At 37.3% G+C, this 19,705-nt stretch overlaps 1 protein-coding gene across 2 annotated transcripts in view; it reads right to left on the bottom strand.

Annotated features, from left to right (window-relative positions):
* Window positions 1-19,705, bottom strand: part of BCL2L13 (BCL2 like 13) — a 42,176-nt gene that overhangs the window by 20,018 nt on the left and 2,453 nt on the right. For both annotated transcript variants that reach the window (XM_042889755.1, XM_042889756.1), the window contains 4 exons: window positions 17,179-17,365; window positions 8,080-8,190; window positions 6,988-7,144; window positions 4,193-4,262 (listed from right to left, as the gene is read on the bottom strand). In XM_042889755.1, coding sequence (XP_042745689.1) covers window positions 4,193-4,262; window positions 6,988-7,144; window positions 8,080-8,190; window positions 17,179-17,299 — 459 coding nt within the window. In that variant the 5' untranslated portion in view covers window positions 17,300-17,365. The remainder of the gene's footprint in view (window positions 1-4,192; window positions 4,263-6,987; window positions 7,145-8,079; window positions 8,191-17,178; window positions 17,366-19,705) is intronic.

Here is a 19,705-nt window from a genome sequence, read left to right as displayed (position 1 = left end):
AGGTAAGCATCAGAGGAAACTTCAGTCTTCTTGGCTTAAAGAAAAGAAAACATGCTGTCTGAACTAGGTAAGCTTTGGATGCATCCACTTAATTCTACAACTGCATGAAGATTTTAATGTCAAAATATTTGGCATTTACTTTAAGCTGAAGGGGAAAGAAACAAAGGCAAAAAAGAAAAAGAGGCTGCTTAGGAAATGAAGAGAGTTCAAACTACTGCTTTCTTCCTTTGCCAACTTAAATATCGAATCTACCCATTCCTCCCAAATTTAGAGTCCTTTGTAGGCCTTTACAGCTAAGGACCAAATTCAAACACTGATATTCAGTTTTGTGCAGACTGACAAACACAGTTTTTAATTTCCCATTGAGATTACTGACACTTCTATCTTAGAGATCAGCAGTAGGGCAACCAGGTTTGCAAATTAATCAGGTTCACACTACTCCCACTAAGGCTAACTGCAGCTTTTTGTACTTAACAGTAGCTATGTGAATAGTGATAAGTTTTAAACCAGACCACAGATAAAATGGACCCTTAACAGTTCAAAGCAATTGCAATTCACTCCACCAGTGCACATAGGAAAGAGTAGCAGGGGCTATTTATACTGTGATTGAAGAAACACAAATACAAAATCAAGCAGAGCAAACCAGCAAACAGTTGGCAGGAGAAAACTTCTGGGGAATCATTAAAAAAAAAAAAAGTTACTATCAGAAGATTTCTGATTGTGCAAATGAAAAATTTCTGCCAATTACACTTTTGTAATCCCTCACTACAGTACATGTCTGCAAAACAAAAATTAAATAGTACAATATGCCAAGAAGATTTTGAGGAAGTTGCATCAAAGGTAATTGCCATTTCCATGCATCTTCTGACTATTTCAACAGAAAAATTCACCTTATTGTTTACAAAATTAGTTCTTACTAATTAATGGGAATCAAAGGTTAATAAAACAACATCAGTAAGATGACTGCTAACCTACCTACTACCTCAGCTGACTCGTCACCCTTTTATCTGATGCACACTAGTGGAATTTTTTTTTTTTAGTATTTACATACTATTCAATATTAAGCATAGCACCAAAACCTCAACAGTGCAGTGTTTCACTATGAGATTTCAGAATACATTTATTACAGAAGCACAAATCCCTCTAAAGTTGGTGTGGTATTAGCTTGGTTTGATTTTAAAGAGAGCCTCATCCTTTTCTTTACAGAATCCATCACTGTATCTGTTATTTCCACACTGCAGTTTCTGAGAAACACATGAAGTATTATTTTTTTTTCCTCCTGAAATTCTATTACTGAGAACCAGTGCTTCAAATTTCTACAGGTAAACTTTGCTTCTGTGGGATGTCAGTGGATGAACAGATGTTCCTACACATATGTTTACCCAGCAATATTTTCTTATTGAGATGAATGCTCACATTTTAGTGACTGAAAATATTCCTTCACATGACAAGCCCTTGTAAATTAATCGCAACCCTTCAGCAGTTCAGACATACCACTGCTCTCTGGAAAAGGTCCACATTTTTAAATGGTAAAAATAGCAGCTACATCTCAAAGCATCTTCTTTATGTTCCTGAGTAACGAACAGGTTCGGTGAAAATTAGCATGATGAAAAATGACTCCTTCCCAAGTGTAAAGGAGGCAGATCAAGCCTTTGTTCACATTCAACTTGCAACTAACCTAACATCACTAATTTAATGCAATACCTACCCAGAAGCACATGCTTACCTTATGCTGTGTCTCACATACACATAACATCAGGTAAGATTAGCAAGGACTGCTTTGGATCTGCCTTGTGCCACAGAGATACTGTGCTGTTAGGGGACTGGTGTGACTCTCTGAGCACATCACAGTCAATACATTAAATAGGAGGAGCTTTTTTACATAAACACATATAATGAAAGATACCTATACACACACATGCACAAATAAACGCAAGATCTGATAACAAGTGAAATCACAGCAGAAAATCAGTTAATTCTAACTTAGGTTCCTCACCAAGTCCAAGTTGCTTCAAGGGGCCACACAATTTTCTTCTCGACAGCAAAGAGTCAGAAATTTAAAGTGAGATTCTCAGTTGTAGGCTACAAAAAGCACAGACATCTTGGTACATCACAGATGTACCACCCAGAAGTCTATCTGTGGGAAAACCCTTCTAGATTTTTAACCCTTTCTCATCTGCCACAACTACTGTGTTTTCAGTTTCTGCTCCAACCAAGCAATTAAAGGATATGTAATATCCAGGAGCGTGTAACAGCGAATGATGAAAAGCTTTTCTGCATCATTCTTAGCAAACTGACAAAAACAAGTTCAACAGGAGATACACCTTTATGTAAAACCTGAAGAAGTGTTAGGAAACTATCCATAAGTAACTCTTCTAACAGGAGAACTGTGTGTCTTGCTTCCTCTATCTCATCTTTTTCACTATTAAATACTATCAACTTATTAATTTGTATTTCCCCTCTTAATGCAGTCATGCCAAGGACATATCTTCACTGCTTCCCACACTCTTCTTACAGATATTTTCTTCCAGAAATATACCAGTAAATTTTCAAGAGCGGACAAGTCTTCTGGTAGTCAGTTTAAATGCATATTCTTCAGATCTTCACAGACCCAAGGCCAGCACCACTTCATTTTGCTGCTATACATGCCTGCTAATTAGACCTAACACTGCATGTCTATTTCTTGCTACTTTTATTATTTTTTCTAACAGCTTCTTCTTTAGATTGAGAATTAAGTCACATTAAAGTTGGAGGAAAGGTACTTCGATCTTTTCTGTTATAAAACATGGCTCTGCTTAAGACAGTAAAGGAATTTAAAAGGAAATGAAACCAAGGAAACATATTCCATCTCCTCAAAACAAGTATTATTAAAGGAACTGCTAAACATTCCTGAAGCATCAAGCTACCACAGAAACAATATAAACAGATGCTGTACTACTACACAAAATTTCCACTCAGGTTTGCTTGTGGACTGCAACAAATGTTACAGGTAAGTAAAGATGATGATAAAGAAACCTTCTGGCTAATCCCCTCCATCAAAAGCTGACAAGAGAACAAAAGCTGTCTTCAAGAACACATGTTGCACAAAAAACAGCAACACAGGTTGAATCATAAATCTCCAAATCAACCCTCCCAGGGCTACAGTTGCAAGAGGAGATGCAGTAGGGAACAAACAAAGCTCAGTCCACTCCCTCCATCAAGTGGAAAGTAAAAGGTGCTTATCTTAAAGCACCTCCTTGAGAACCAGATTTCATGGTTACTTTCACTAAAATGTTATGAATCATAACACAACAACCTGAAAGCAAGCACAGCAATTGTAACTGCCATAGCCATGGGCTTGAACTTGTCAAGCAACATTAACAAACTGCTTTAAAAGTGCCCACACCCTTTCTTAGATGATCAGTTTCTGAAATAAGCAGTGGAATCTAGTTAAGGAAATGAAATTTTAAATCAGATTTCTTGCTCTATTTTAACTTTGAGACTAAGTTTTAACATTCATTTGTCATTAAGTTTGCAAATAGTTATTTCATTATTTTTCTGATGCACACTGAACCTTTCAGAAAATAACTAATTATGAATTGGAATGATTAATGAAAGACGAATTCTACTCATTCTACTTTCAAGCTATCACAAGGCAGTTTGCTTACAGATCTTCACGTTCTAAAGAAAGTAAAAAAGTGTGTCATTTGAGACAACTACTCCTGAAACCAGGTATGCACACACTCTCCTTACATATTGTGAACAACTGAAACACTGTGAGGATGCTAGCAATTTTATTTTGAGCCTGAGTTGGAAGCAGAGAGTTGGTAGACAAATATTATGAAAACATTATTGTCTCAGATCGCATTTGAAACTGCTAGAACAATAAGCATATCTTGGGAAATTAATTATTATTTTTTTAATAACTATTGCAAAAAAATTATGTCAAGCAACAATTCTAACATTTCATTTTACTGTAATAAAGGAAGATTGACCGAATACTTCAATTAAATCACTTCTGGCTAAATTATCCCAAAAAACTACATAGTATGTCTACATCCCTTATTAAGAAAGTACGTGTTACTACACACTGAAAACAAGCAAGTTCTTTTTAATTTTGGTCCTCTGTAAAGTATAGCTGCCCGCTGCAAGAAACACTGTGGACATCAAATTGATGCAAGAGATACCAAAGTCAAAGCCACTTATTCAGTACCTTGTTCCATCCACTGGCATGTGCGGCTGCCTCTTGTGTGCGCTCTCGATATTCTTGATATGTTACTGGCCTGCAGAAGTTAAACCAACACTGAAAGTTATAAAAGGAAACAAAAGAACAAGAATAAAATAAAATTCTCAGTTTTCTGATAATAAGGTTTTTTTCACATATATTGCAGCAAGTAATTTTCAAGAGCTAAAAAATCTCATATTTCACCAGCAGCAGTTGGGCAAGAAGGCATCGCCTTTTTCCAGTTATACGATTTCAAATAACTGGTTAGGTGAGTATTAAAAAAAATCTGATAGTCTACAAATTGAAGGATATTAGAGAAGTAGGTTCTCTGACTTGCTACCAACCAACATGCACTTGGCAGCATTAACATTATGTTAAGTATTTAGCTGCAAGAGACAGCACTTTTGATCGCGAAAATAATCATCGTATTTCAGTAGACATTTCAACAAAGACTTCTCATTTTAAATCTATCACACCTCTAGGTTCTCTGAACTGGGATGATGAAATTACTCTCTTTCCTCCAAGATCAAATAGTATCTTACAGGCAACAACAATGAAGACTTTGTGACAAGTGATAAGAGAAGATGTGCTGCCTCAAAAGCAGTTGTCCTGAAGCCAGACCAAGACAGAAGGCAAGTTTAGACTTCAGTTTAAGGCAGAAAGTGGTATCTGATGTTGGAGAGAAGAAATGCTAACTGCTTAGTGAACTTTAATAACCTTCCAAAATCTAACAGGCTTGCTGTACTATAACACAAAGATATTTGCGTATAGGCACACAAGAGCAAAATATAAAATACTAGCAAAACAAATATTTTGTCAAATAATGCTATAGTAAGAAACACTGGTGAAAGAACAAAATAAAAGTACACTGGGGAAAAGATAATTTGAGCTTGTCATTCTAAGTGCATTCTCTTAACTTCCTTGGTACATTAATCCCTTTAGAATGCAAATCCAAATGAATCACTAGGATGAGAAGAGCAACAACAGCTGCAGGAAGGATACTACTGAGAGTCTAGACAGTACTTCTAGTTCACTTTACAAAAAAATATGCATGCCACCACATTTTCATAGGCATTTCAGACTTCATATATATATTTACAGAATCATAAATCACTATGGTTGGAAAAGACCTCCAAGATCATCCAGTCCAACTGTCCATCTATCACCAATACTTCTCACTAAACCATGTCCCTCAGTACATCTGAATGCACAGTTTTGTTAAGGCAGATAAGTGTCTGCCGTTTCTGGAGGAACATACTAACACATCTTTTGTTGCTTAAAGGAGAACTTGTACCCTGCAAGGCATTTTTTGTTGTTAAATAATTTTTAGTTTACACAACATTAAACTTACATTTTCATCCTATCAAACCTATATACAGAAACAGACTGCATATGTATTGATTACTGAAAGTTAAATGAAGAGTTTTCCTGTGGATGAGCCAGTGAAAAGAGCCAACTGCCTCCATCTGTCTAGTCAGATGTTACGTGTGACCTCTGATGGTGAATCCAGGGTCGATTTCATCAGTCTTAAATAAAATTGGACATAAAAATCAACAACCATTATAGCTTCTACAAGAAGACAACAACCTAGTTAAGGAATCACAGGCTGAGGTTGGAAGGGACCTCTGAAGGTCATCTGGTCTAAACTCCTGCTCAAGCTGGGTCTCCTACAGCAGGCTGCCCAGGACCATACCCAGACAGCTTTGGAGTTTCTCCAAGGACAGCAACTCCACACACCTCTTCAGAAACCTGACAATTCAAGATCTTCCCTCGTTCAGAAGGAACGACTTTCAAATTAACAACATTGCAGAAGTCTGCCGTGAAGGGAATTACCTTCACAAGGATATGAGATGCCTCTTCAAAGCCTGTATGGCATGCTCAACCCCATCTATGAGACCTGAGTTTTTTTGCTAGACACTGATATCTAGGATACATTTCATGAGCAGTGGAGAGAATAATACTAGTAATTCTCAGCTTCCTTTAAGTGAATCCATAAAACAGCCTCAGATAGCTATTTGATAATCCTGTCTCTACAACTTCATTTGTAACTGTCCTAACGTAGCACTCTACAGCTCCAGCTCTCTACAAATACATTCTAGAAGTCTGACATTCTGAACAGAAAGGAGTACTTTATGTGGATCCATTTAAACGAGGCTAGTAATTCATATTAGAATAACAAGCAACCACAGCAATTTTACAAGTTTACAAATGACATTAACCAAGATAGCAGCATGGCAAGTACATGTGCTATTTAAACAATAAGATTAAATGGAAAGGACAGCTCCTAATGCCCCAAGGTTAGCTCATGGAGTCACATTTGCATCAGACCCGTGTCCTAAAAGGTTGCCATAAAGCATCCACACACCTTCCCTTCAAGATGACTCTCCCACTCAGACTGGGTCAGACTATTTATTAAGCCTCCAGCTCTGCTCTTAACTACTAGGTAGGGCAAGTTAACATGGCTACAACCCAGTATTCATAAAATTGGCAATGGCAATTGGCAGCTCTCAGCTTCTGGTTTCACCAACTAGTCAAAATACTTCAACTGGTCTCAGAAGCTCAATGATAAAAGCTTGGAAAATTTTCAGAATTTACATTAATCCAAAGAGAGGAGCACAAAGAAGTACTCACAGATTAAAACACAAAACAAGAACATAACCAGATAAAGAGACACTGAAAAAGAGAAATGCAATACAGAATGTAGTGTTATCTTTAGCATTTCAGTAGCAATCATAACACAAAATCCAAACACCTTCCCTTTGAAAAAACAAATGGAAACTCACTTGCTAAGCAAGCTCTCTAGTGCTTTGTGCAGATGTTCTTTCAATTCCTGGGATACTTTCTCCCCCAAATGAGCCAGGCAATCTTCTATTGAGCTTTCTGGATTGGCAGGACTGAACACTGGGGAAGTGTGGCAGTCAAATCCTGTAGTAGTAAAAGCTGAAAGAAAAAATACATAAAATAAAGTAGACACGTATAAGAACAGCAGTCTCAGATTTCTCACCCCATCAGTTAAACACAATTCATATGATGGAGAAAGAAATGAAAACTCCATAGACATAGCATGCTTCGAACAAATTTTAGTAAAGCGAGTATGTTCCAAATGTAATCTGGAAGTGACACCTCCAAGTCAGAGATGACTGTAAGCTGCATTTCTCCCCTCTACCCTTATCTCACAACTAACCAGCAAATTAGCAAATATTCTCATTTTTATGCTAATTTTTAAGCCAGTCCTGATGGAGCATTGAAAAAGCCTCTTTTCCATGGTAAAATTTGCCCACTTAGGAATTTCTGCAGCAGTACTACAACATGTCTTTTTAAAACAATACTCTGTTAATAAACCTTTTCTTTCTCTGTTTAAAATTTCTCAGAAAGGCCTATGTGGATTAAGATAACCAGATATAGAGTCATTCTAGTTCATACTTCCCATCTGAAATGCAAAGCAGACTGGTTCCAAACTGTCTCTTGCTGGGAGTCCCATAAAAGCCACACCTACTTCTTAAAGCATGTCCCAAAAAATAAACTGTGGAGGTGAGAAATGTGGTGGTTGCAGTCCACACTCCCCAGAATTCTAGTTGTTTCAGTATGTTTACACTTCTGTCATGGAGCAGCTTAAGGGCTGTTTACATTTCATTATTTATAGCAGTCTAATGAAAGCAGTGCAATTGTTTGCTTTGGCTAGACTGCACCATTCCACACAGTCACATTTAACTTCATACAACAATGTGTAAAATCTTAGCTGGAGAGGGGAGGTGAAGAGATTCAATGCATCATTCAATGCATAAGTATCTCTTTAACTAGAGCACTTGTTACAAATTAACCACCATTACACTGCATAGAAATTATCAATTGCGAGGGGGAAATTTGAAGAGCACCTTCCAAGATCTCTTCATCAAGATGTTTTAGCTCCTCCTCAATTTCTATTTTAATCTTTTCCAAAGCCTCTTTCTCTGAAGCGTGTTGTGCCATAAGCTGTTGTTGAGTCCCTAGAAGAAATAAGAGAAATCATTCCAATGCAATCTTTCAAATAAGGTAAATAATGGAACACGATATCGAAATACTAACAGTAAAGGAATTCAAGGTGAAAATTTTATTTCAGAAAGCAGCATGATATGTGATGCCTTAAGTGCATTTGTTAAGTAAATTTCATTATATGAACCACAAAACACAAAGTTTGACACTTCTGGAAGATAGAAAATGAATATTAAAAAATAAAAAATAATAAAACATTAGAAATCCAGACCTGTAAAGCCACAGAGCACGTAACAGCTTTAAAAACAACTTTATCATGAATTTAAGACCAAAATCAACCCAAAATGAGCATGAACAAGTCACCATTAAAACTGACTTACTCATTATCAAACTACAGAACAAAACAGGTGTTCTCAGTCGTAACTTCAGCTCAACATTTATTTTAAATAGCAAAATACAAAGTTTCTACTGATCCCTGCAAAATCTACAAAAACACTCTGCTTTGTCAATGAAAAGTTCTGACAAGATATCAACTGTACATCAGCTCACTGCTTGTTGGGAACATCAGGCCACAATTAAATCACTTAGTACAGGGTTCATAAGTAACAGCAATGACCATGGTCAGTCAACTGTCAATGCTTATTTCCTAATTACATCATTTAAAGACATGAAATGGCTGCATGTTCCCAAATACCACAAACACATCTTCTGTGTCATTTGTCACAAGAAATTGTTTCAGTCCTACCATTCAGGATTATATATAATTTTAAGCATCTTCATTATTATTTTGTGTATGTATATAAGCATAAAGAGGAACTACAATCTGTTTCTAAACAGACATAAGTATTTTAGAACATTTGAACTGCCTTCTAACTGTCAACATTTCCAGTATAAGGCAGTACAGCAAGTTGCTGGCTGCTTTCTGGCACAGGCAGTGGTGCAGAGGCTAGTTTAGCTGTTTTCTCTTGGTGTTTTTCATCTTCAGCATTTGTCTTGGTTTATTCCATCAGCTTTCAAACATTTCTTTAAATTCTATTCTGAAAGAACACGAAAACTGTTCTAATAATCACTGACTCATTTTCACCATACATCACTGAGCCAATAGCCTACCACTGCAATTTTCTTTCCTCTTTCGATTCCTTAAGATGTCCTATTTAGAGCTAACTGTTGTATCTACATGGACCTAAAAGTGAGCTTCGCATCAACTTACTCCCAAAATACATGAATTGAAATTGACCACAAAACTTTTCTTAAAAACCTCACTTTCAGCCATTTAATTCCCAAAGTTTTGGGATAATTTGGGCTAATTATTAGTCCTTGTTAGCCCTGAACTCTGTTGCTTTCAACAGTTACCCAAAACACAGTTTCTTAGCTCTCTTACTTCAGTATATTAGAATTCTCCTCTGGGACTAGTGTGATCTAAACACCAGCTCCTGGCTGACCTTCTGATAATACTGCTTGTGCCCACTCTTTCCTCACTCAAACAGCTTTCTAGCACTTCTTCATTTCTGTTTGGAAAACACTAAACCTGAATGTGGTGCTCTACAAACAACTGCCCATTTTCTTTGGTTTATTTCTATTTATATCTGCTTAAATGTACTGTAAATACTGTATTACCTTCCCATTTTCTCCACAATGGAGACACAGCATCACCGGTTTTCACATTGGCACGTGAAAGCCACAACAACAGTATACACACAGATGTGCAGTAAAGTACACCAGGCATATTTCTGCATTTTTAAATGCTTGACAACTAGCTTGCAAGGTCTCTTACACTTGAAAGCTATGTTAAAAATCCACAGAATCAACTTACCAAATATACTAATGCTCTTTCTGATAGATAGCTGTGAGACAAATTCTTGCCAACTAACACGTAGGTCAGTGTAAAACATTTCTTTAAGTGAAGAGCCCAAAGGAACAACAGACAGTCAATTAAATTCTATTTTACTCAACCTCACAATTATGTCACCATCACCACATTCAGAAGAACTTCATTTAATTTCTGAAATCCCTTCTCAAACAGTCTGTTCTGTCACTCTGAGCCATAAATTCCAGAGAGGAGCAAACTGTTCCTCCTTCTGGTTAATGAACAGACACTCACTGACACCCTGTCAACCCCTTTACGGCTGACTCTTTAAAAAACCATACCACTGCTTCACAGTCAAGCACAACAAGTATGTGCAAGTGCAAACTCTTATTTTAACCTGTGCTTCACCCTGTACACCAAAAGGACGAGGGTATGCAGGAGAGCACTCGTTCTCACGGGACTGATGTGATGATGATCACACATGACAAGCTGTCATACTTTATAAGAAGTCACCCGGAAAATGGAAGGAAGAGAAATTCCACTGCTGCCAGCATACAAAAGAGCTGTTTAGATAATCAGCACTGCAGTCAATGGTTTCCATCTCGTAACACCCACAACTTTGCAGCTGCTGCTGATTCCAATAGCACCTGACTATTCAGTCATGCCAAAAAAAAAAATCAAAAACCTACCGCTCCTGGATGAGTGACTTTGCACTGTTTATTATCCTAATTATCGACGGACTTCAGCTTTCTGCATCTCACATACATAGTGACTCTGACAACAAAAAAATGCATGCAGTATTGGGAGAATAGTGTGTTCCAACTGCAAAGCTCCTAAACAAGCAGCGTCTTTTACCTTCTTTAGACAACTTCCATGTCAGTTGGCAAATAGGTAGAAGAAAGCAGTAAAAATAACTCCTCTAGATGTTCATTTGTTAATACTGCAAACAGTCATACCAGAAATGGCACTTGTAAGATATACAAACACTGAATGCTTCTGTATGCTGAAAAAAAAATTACAGGTTTGCCTACTAAGAGCTTTTGCTAAACTGACTCTGAAAGGCCTCTTTCCAATCCAAAGACGGAGCAAATTTCTGTTACACATGCTTACAAGAAGTGCATTCTACTTTCTATTTATGGAACAAATGTTCCCTTTTCATAAGTATTTTTTGTTGTTAGGATTTTCTTTTTCAGCCATATACAGGTAGCCTGCAAAGTAGGGGAAAAAAGGTTTCAAAAGTTCCTCAGGCACAGCATGGCTGTCCATCAGACACTGTTGCCACTACCAACAAATACAGTAGTGCAGTAAGTTCTGCCAGTATGGCCATTCATTCCAGAAGTTTAGTAACAATACAAGACTAACCTGTTCCCCAAGGTTCAGCCTTGGAGGAGGAGGGATGGGAAGCCATGCATTAATTACAGAACCAGCATTGATTCTACAGTGTTTGTGTTAACTAAAGCTAGCAAGACAACAGTAGCTACAAGGAGAGACTAAAGGCATTACACCTCTTTTCTTTTCCAGCAAGAATGCCTCTGATGTCACAGATTGCTTCTGTGTGTGCTGTTTTTTTTCTTTAATGCCTGTCATTTTAATTTACCAATAACTCCATTTTTTAGTTCTTTCTTAAGATTTTAGACAAACTTTCATACAGTCAACATTCAATTAGAAATTTACTCTCAGCATGACTAATACTCCTCTAATACCTCAGACTTTTTACAACAACAAGGAAAAGCGAGCACCTAAAATTTCTGCAATCATTGAGAAGTGATGAGAATATGGCAAAACTCTTTCTAAATGTATTTGTCTTTTTTCTTTTAGGAAAAGCATGTGCATCACTCCAGCAAACTCTAGAATACAGACACACAGAAGTAGCACTTGAATGTAGAAGATTTTTAAAAGCAGCTCTTTATAAGCCATAAGATGATTCTGCTTAAACTAATATAGGAAATATATTCTTCCCAAAAATAGGAAGAACCAAAAAGACACGAGACATTGTCAATTAGCAGCCTAATGTTGGCTGAGAGGAGTCCTTATTAAGTGAGAATTCATTTTCTAGGAAGGACTACCTTTTTCTTGTCCAAGTCACACCCTAAAAACTCCCTTTCCTTGCCTAAGCTGAGGAAATAGCTTCCCTGCTACCACTGAGTTGCTCCAACATACGACGTTAATCTTTTCAGACTGTGACCTTTCAGCTCAAGTATGTATGTTTTGCCCTAACTGGAAAGTTTCTAAGAAATCAATCACACATCTAAGTTAAAAATACCTCAAAAACTCCCCTAACTTCTTATAGACCAACAATGGGCACTACAAAGGTTAAAAGAAGATACAAGGACAGAGTACAAAGAAAACCAAGATAGACTACAACAGCCACTCCAACAGCCAACTGCTGATAGAAAATCTTGCAACAAGAAGTACCCCACCCATGATGGTCACTACCACATAAAACAGATAGCAATGTTAAACATGGGATGGCCACTATGGAGCCTTGAGCTCACCCAAAATGCACTAAGCCTATCATCTCTGCACAGCTGTACGTGTATCTTCTGAGATGTAACAGAACTCACCTCAAACTGAAGAGAAATGAGCAAATAAACATCAAACCAATTTCTCCCATCATCCCAGTTCAGCACTACTCAGCTGTCAGATTTGTTGTGTGGGAAATGATCACAATGGCTCCAGCCTTTGAATGTTTAGAGCACTTCACTTCACATGGTAACAAAACATCGTGCAAAACAGCTGGATTAAAAGTACTGTGGAAAAGATGCATCTCAGGGAAAACACAAAAGTGACAAAGTTTTGTTCACCTCTTCTATCATCCGTGCTACCGTGTAATGGTGGCCTTGACTATCAATCTCTTGGATGCTATGTGAGTTCAGGGATTAAGATTTTAATTAAGATATTAAGATTTCTTATTCAGGAGACTGCTGAAGGAAAAAAAAACACAAAACAGAAAAGAGCACCTCCCTTGAGAATCCTTGCCACGTGGAATGAAGTCAAATAATGGGAGAGTAGATCAAGAAAGCAAATACGCTAAAAATTGCTCCTTGTTTAAACACAAAGACGTGTTTATATTATAAATACATCGAATCACAAAATCGGAGTATTTCAACTCACTTAAAAAGTAAGTACTGTTAACAGCTGCAGCGGACTGAAAGTTTTCGTTATCAAGGGAAATGATGTAGAAATATCTTCCAGTGCTTGGTATTGTTATTATTATTTTCAGTGTTTGAAACAGTAGTTACAGACACTACAAGAGTTCTGGAAAAATAATAAAGCACTTCTTCACAATTTAATAAACAAGTAACTGACAGCTTCCACACACATTTTAAATGATTGCATTCACCAGTTGCTTCAGACTGTATGAACTTACACAAATGATATTTTATCATGTATGCAACAGTAGGTTTTTTGGAGCAATTTATATTTTCACCTATAAGAAAATCTACCAATAAGTGGCAGAATTCATTGCTAACAGGCTTTAAGTAGGCTGAATTTGGGTGACTGTTCTGCCAAAACAGTATTAAAAGTAACCTCTAAAATTACTCCTTGGTTCTAAACTTGCTGGATTTTCCTCTGGAGACACCAAAATCTACCAGAGAATATTGCAATGAAATCAACCATATCAAACCATAGAGCCATCATGTCAAAAGATTATGCCCAATGAATCTTCAGAAGCCTAGATAACTGCAGATGGTTCTCTTCTTAGTCCCTGCACTGAACAGCAGTTACCTGAATTAAATGTTCAAACTAGTAATCAGATGTTGACTTAAAAACTGTCCTCCTTTGGCTGAAGCCAGAAGTGTTTTTAGCTGTTGTAACTGAAACCATAATTCTTGCAACAAACTCCGATCCAATCAAAATGTCCCAAAGGAAATACAGTGAGGTAGATATCCATGTAATTTGTCTGAGGTTTCCCTTTACTAAATCAAATCCCCTGAAAGCAATCACTCTAGTAAATATATTAGGTCTGAAAAAAATGAGAAACAAGTGCCTTAAAGATTTTACTCTTACTGAATTTTTGGAATGGAAAGACATGGAGAAAGAACTCTCTAGCATGAGATGCAAGAAAGCTGAGGTTTTAGGGAGATGGCTGTAGCAGGTAAATGGACAAAAGCATTCAATTTCTCCTATCATGAGATGAAGTAGCACCATTAGACTCTAGTTTAACTGGACTGCAGAAGTTCCACTGAAATTTGGGATACTGGTGAAGGGGTAGATTCCTGAAAAGTATACAAATACTAACTACACCTGGTAAATATATATGTATTCATATTTTAGCATTTTGTATGTAATGGAAAGAGACGAGATCCTCCACTGGGTGATTCAAGCTGGCTATAATTAGGATCCTGCTTTGACCCACACTCTTACTCTCCACTGGAAAAAGGAGACTGAAAAGATTAACATAATAAAGGTAAGTCAGCCTTTCTGAACACTCCTCATACATTATAATAAGATAAAGAAATCAAACAAAGAATAAAGACTTAGACTTAAAAGAAATATATATATGAGAGTATCATAAACCAGAGTCAAGACTTCACAAGAATGACATGCATAAAACAGATAAGTGTTATACAACTGAACTACAAACAAGCAACAGTCAAACATCACTTCTTATATTGTCTGCCATGAAAGGTCTACCAGCATAATAAGCAAACTATAGCAAAATAAGATTCAGTGCCAGTACTCTGTACCAGAACCCCCTCAAGCCATAAATAAAAGCATTCAGCCACAAAGAGTAGAAGCGTTAGTGATTAGAGTTTTAAAGTACCACAAAAACCATCAATGAAACGAAACAGGGGTCAGTCAAAGTACTGTTTCTATGGCTGATGACAACATATGAAAAACACACCAGCAAGCATGATGTAATGTCATATTTTTATTATGCCTCAAGTTTACTTTATGAAAAACAAGTTTCTTCTTCACAGTGGGATCCCAAACAACAACTATTCGTTTTTATTTACTGGCTTTCACATCTCTTGTCCTAAGCAGGCCTCTCATGCCACACTTGTAACTGTAGTGCCCAACTGTCTTCCAGCAGCACATTAGGAAGTACGGGTAACATCCATTATGGACTTCTTGTTCCCACTGTCTCCCTAGGGGAGAAGCATACAGAGCACACTGCTTTGGCAGTTTTCAGTTCATAGACCCCAGCCACATGCTAGCCAACGAGGAATACTGACTACACGTAGCTACTTGATATTCAAATTCAAATAATATGCACACAGCACTTTGAAGTATACACACAGCTGCTGCCACACATAGCCTGGGCATAGCTGACTGTTCAATTACAAGCAATGAGAAAAAAAGTAAGACAAAAGATCTTTTAAAAGTAATTGCCAAACAAATGAAAGGTGTTGGAAATACAGAAAGCAGAAAAGCAACAGGAAGAATTGGTTCAGAAAGAATGAAACAAATCCATAAACACAAGATTAGTCTTGAGACTTAGTTCAATAAGAGGATGAAGTCCATCCAAGGCATTGTCAACAGAAAGAGAAACAAGACAGGTGAAAAGAAAGGGAAAAATATTTTCTCCACAGTTGTTGATCATAAAGACATAATATCACTGAGAGGGATCTCCTAGCAGTGAAAAAAAGTTGTGTTGACTTTCAGGATTAGAGAGTTTGGGTAAGGGAAATGCATAATTTCCTCCTTAGAAGAGAAGTTTCAGAGCAATGAATGAAAGGGATGAAAGGACAGATTTGGAAACTATCAATGCTTTGGAGTCTTTTAATAGCAAATGCAACTATACTCTGCTGTCACATAAGCTAACATACCCAAATCATGTCCAAAAAGTAGATTTGTTATGTTTACTCAGCGACTTAAAAGTCTCCTTAAGTGATTAGAAAAACTGCATTTAAGCATTTATAGCTTCCTCTCTATACAGTTTTAATACTGCTCTTGAATTCAAATATTTATTAGTGGTTTCAGTACTAACAAACCATTCGGTTTCCTCCCAATTTTCAATGGTAACCAAAGCCAAATTATAGAAAGAAAGCTGTAAGACTAAGTTTCCTTTACAAACTGCATTTGTAGAAAGAATTAGACTCTTCCTGGCTATAGCTTTGTACTTACTTGATAAATTAACAGAATGAATTACAGAAACTATCCCAGATGGGTTATTCAGTATGAGATGTTATTCCTAAAATAAGCACTTTTTCCAGCAAATGGTTTTATGAAACAGCACACTGGCATGAAGGTGTCTCTCCATTCATGGACTGCAGATACAGTCACAGTGGAAGAAACAGACACATCTTACATATACAAAGCTTAATTTTACACAGGAAATAATATAACCAGCATATGTTACAGAGCCATACTGACAACACTATTTCTGCCTTATCTCTGATGCTCCCTTTTCTTTTCAAGCATTTCTCAATTTCTGACAAGTAACTTCAGTAACAGAGTACATATTTTCAAATGCTTGCTCAAGGATTTTTTTTTCTTTAAATGTGCCTTCATCAGGAGTTCTGAAGGAACTGGTAGCAACATATACATCACCAAGAACTGACAGGACAGCACAAAAATCTCGATAAACAATGTTGTTTAAATGTTTGCCAACACAAAATATAGGAAGTTTCACAACCTAGAACATGAAAGACAATCTGTCAAACTTATTTTATTCTGCTTAATCTCCTGCACATGTAAACCTGTTCTGGAAGAAACATCTTACTCCATGCAGTCCTTGGCTTCTTAAAAATAAACGAATAAATAGATGCAGTGTAGGCCAGATTAAGTCTCACATCTCTCGCTACCACTGACTGACAACAACAGAAGTGCTAACATAACTGGGCAAAACTATTTAGTACATGAGATTGCTTAAGTCACCACACAGGCTTTATGCTGGTAAACACCTCCTCATCCCTCATTAATTCTACTTGCCTCCCCAAAAAGCAAGCATGGCCTCAGATTCCTAAGATTGCTCAACGGCAGTAACACAAATCCATCCTTCCTAATCTGAAGACAGCTAATAAAACTTTTCTTTTTCTTCATAAACACCAGTCAGCCCTGCATAGCTCAAAGTAAAACAGTAATCTGAATAAAACAACTCTGTTTCGATCAGTATCTCTTACTGCTCATTTTATTATTCATTGAAATGAATAGAGAGATGGACAACACAAAACATTAGGCTGACATTCCGCACACATGCATATTGCAAAAACAGTTGTATATGTCAACAGGCACATGTAAATATTACCTTGAGTTGAAGCAGAAGGATGCTCCTGTGGCTTTTCTTGTGATAAAAGCCCCAGGTAGCTGAGAACTACGTATTTTGTTTCATAGTGAAATCCTACAGGCACAGCAGTAGAGGACGCCATCAGGTTGGCTTGCAGTGTCTTAGTGCTCTTATTGGGCACGTAGGCTTTTCTCCGGGTTACTGAACACTGTAAGAAAAAAGGAGAGTGGTTTGCTTGTTGTTTCTTTTTTTTTTTTTTATAAAGTTGCAATAGGTCATGAACTCATACATAACAAGGAATTATGTAACAATCATGAAGTAATATCCAGAGTTTTGCCTTTATATCCTATGCATTCTTATTTTAATAAAAACTACGCAGAGTAAAACCAAATGCCTTCAAGTCTAGTGCTCTGACTGCAGTTAGCAGTGGAATTTCTCACTTCTGCTTGGCATACATACTCTCACATTAAAGCAAATTGAAGAGTTCCTCACCGTGTGTCTGCCTTCTAATACCTCCCAACTCAACCACATACAAAAATACAGGTGTAGTCATGCAGAGCGGTTTGAAGGGTTCTGAAGACTCACTTAACTGCAGTTTGAGGTAAAAGGAACAGCCTTCAGAGGAAACTCCTTTCCCCTAAGCCTCACAAGGGTATTTTCCTCACTCACTGCTTTCTCAGATTCCATATTACAATGCAAAAAATTTCTTGCAGGAAAAGAGACAACTGTCTCAAACTCATTTTACTGTTCCAACAGCAATGGCAAACACATGGTCAACACAGGAAACTCTACGGTCGTTGCTGGGATTGGAAGAACAGATGGCCGTGTGTCCTGGATTTCTCACCAGACATTAATACTCATAAAACAGAAAGCTGTCTCTAATAGCGACATCTGGTCAAAGAATGACCTTATTTCACTATTGGTTTAGTTGCTTCTTCAAACACTCAAATAACAACAGCGGGAGAAGCTAGGAGAAATAGAAATTAAAAACAGTCATCAGTGACAAGGAAAAACTAAATGAATCTCAAAAGACAACACATAAGTGAGGAAAAGGCAACAAAGCAGATTGAAACAAAGCGTCAGACTAACCAACATGTTCTAGCATTTTGTATAAGGAACAGCCTGGATAACTACTTCCAATCAACCTGATAAACCCAACAGCAACAAGAGCTTCCAAATGAATTTTCATCATCAAGCTCTCCATCACTTCAAACAGCCACTCCCAGATAAGCAGCAGCTCACACCTGGCCATCAGAATTGATGCCTAACTGGAAGGCCAGCAGGAACGCTCGCACTGCTGAACAGGTACATAACAGATATTGAAGGAGCTAGAGAATTTATAAGCTTCAGAATATGGATATGTTTAGAAGAAATATTTAAGTCAATTTTAAAACTTCCAGCTATAATGGGAAAAAAGAGTTGGTGGCAAATTGGCTAAGAGTTCCTTCTTTAAACTATAACAGCTCTACTTTCTGAAACTTGTTCATTATTGAAAACAGAGGATACTTTCCTGAAGACTATATTCTGGGAAGCCCTTCCTCTTCTTGTGCATTTCAAATTCTTGAAATCCTTCACCAGAAATATTCACTTGAGTCTTTGCTACAGCTAGAACTGAAACAGTGATTTATATTGGAAAGAATCAATGTCAAAAACTAAAGGTAACACTTGACATATCGTGCTTCAGAAGTGCAAGAGGTTACAGCAAAGGACAAACACGACTTTTCTATAATATGCAGCTACCCTTCAGCCACTACCACAAACTGAGATTTCAATAAACATGAGAGATTTGGAAAGAACTGCTCAGGAGACTTCAGGATCATTAACAATAGATGTATTCCCCAGGCCAGATCCCCAGCTGCAATCTCCACATCTGCAGATGTGAAAGATGCCATTCACCAGAAAGCAAAAGCTCCTCAGTACGTCTCAGTTTTGTTTTGCTTACAGAGATCCACAGTCCTGAAACTAAAGCAATTTCTGCAATGCCTACACAATGAATGGGAGCCCTTCAAGCCAACCTGTACAGACCCGTTCAGAAAGAATGAGCCTGATGGGTGGTCTACAGAAATCCAGACACTACGATGCATATCAAAGACTGGCTCTGAATATATATAATAAACATCAGTCTTCAGAACAGATTTTCAGAGAAAATTGAAGAAGAAAAAAATTTGTCAAAACAAGAATGAAATTCTATACCAGCACAGTGATCCATGTGCAGCGGTGAGGTCTAACTCATGAAAATTTCAGCACGCTTAGCTCAGCACCTCTGGAGGGGGTGGAGGAAAGAGAGTCAGACCACAACTTGTTTAAATAGTGGCTTAATGTTTCCCTGGGAAAGCAATGGATAAAAAACAACAACAACTTCAATTGAAGAAAAGTAACCACTTGGGCAGATGCACATTGAGAGGTAGTTTTATACTGAATGACAAGGAACAGTCAAAAACTTGAATAGAAGGACTATCTTAAGCTTCGCAAAAAAGAACAACAGACTGGAAAAGTCACTCACTGGTCTTCCTTCCAGAGAACACCATAACTGAATTACTCATTTTAA

The sequence above is a fragment of the Lagopus leucura genome, unplaced genomic scaffold (assembly GCF_019238085.1).
Source record: "Lagopus leucura isolate 7727_CA_CO unplaced genomic scaffold, USGS_WTPT01 Super-Scaffold_100159, whole genome shotgun sequence".
In the NCBI taxonomy this organism is placed as follows: domain Eukaryota; kingdom Metazoa; phylum Chordata; class Aves; order Galliformes; family Phasianidae; genus Lagopus; species Lagopus leucura.
The sequence above is the reverse complement of the archived record's forward strand: the minus strand, read 5'-3'. Positions and strand labels throughout refer to the sequence as shown.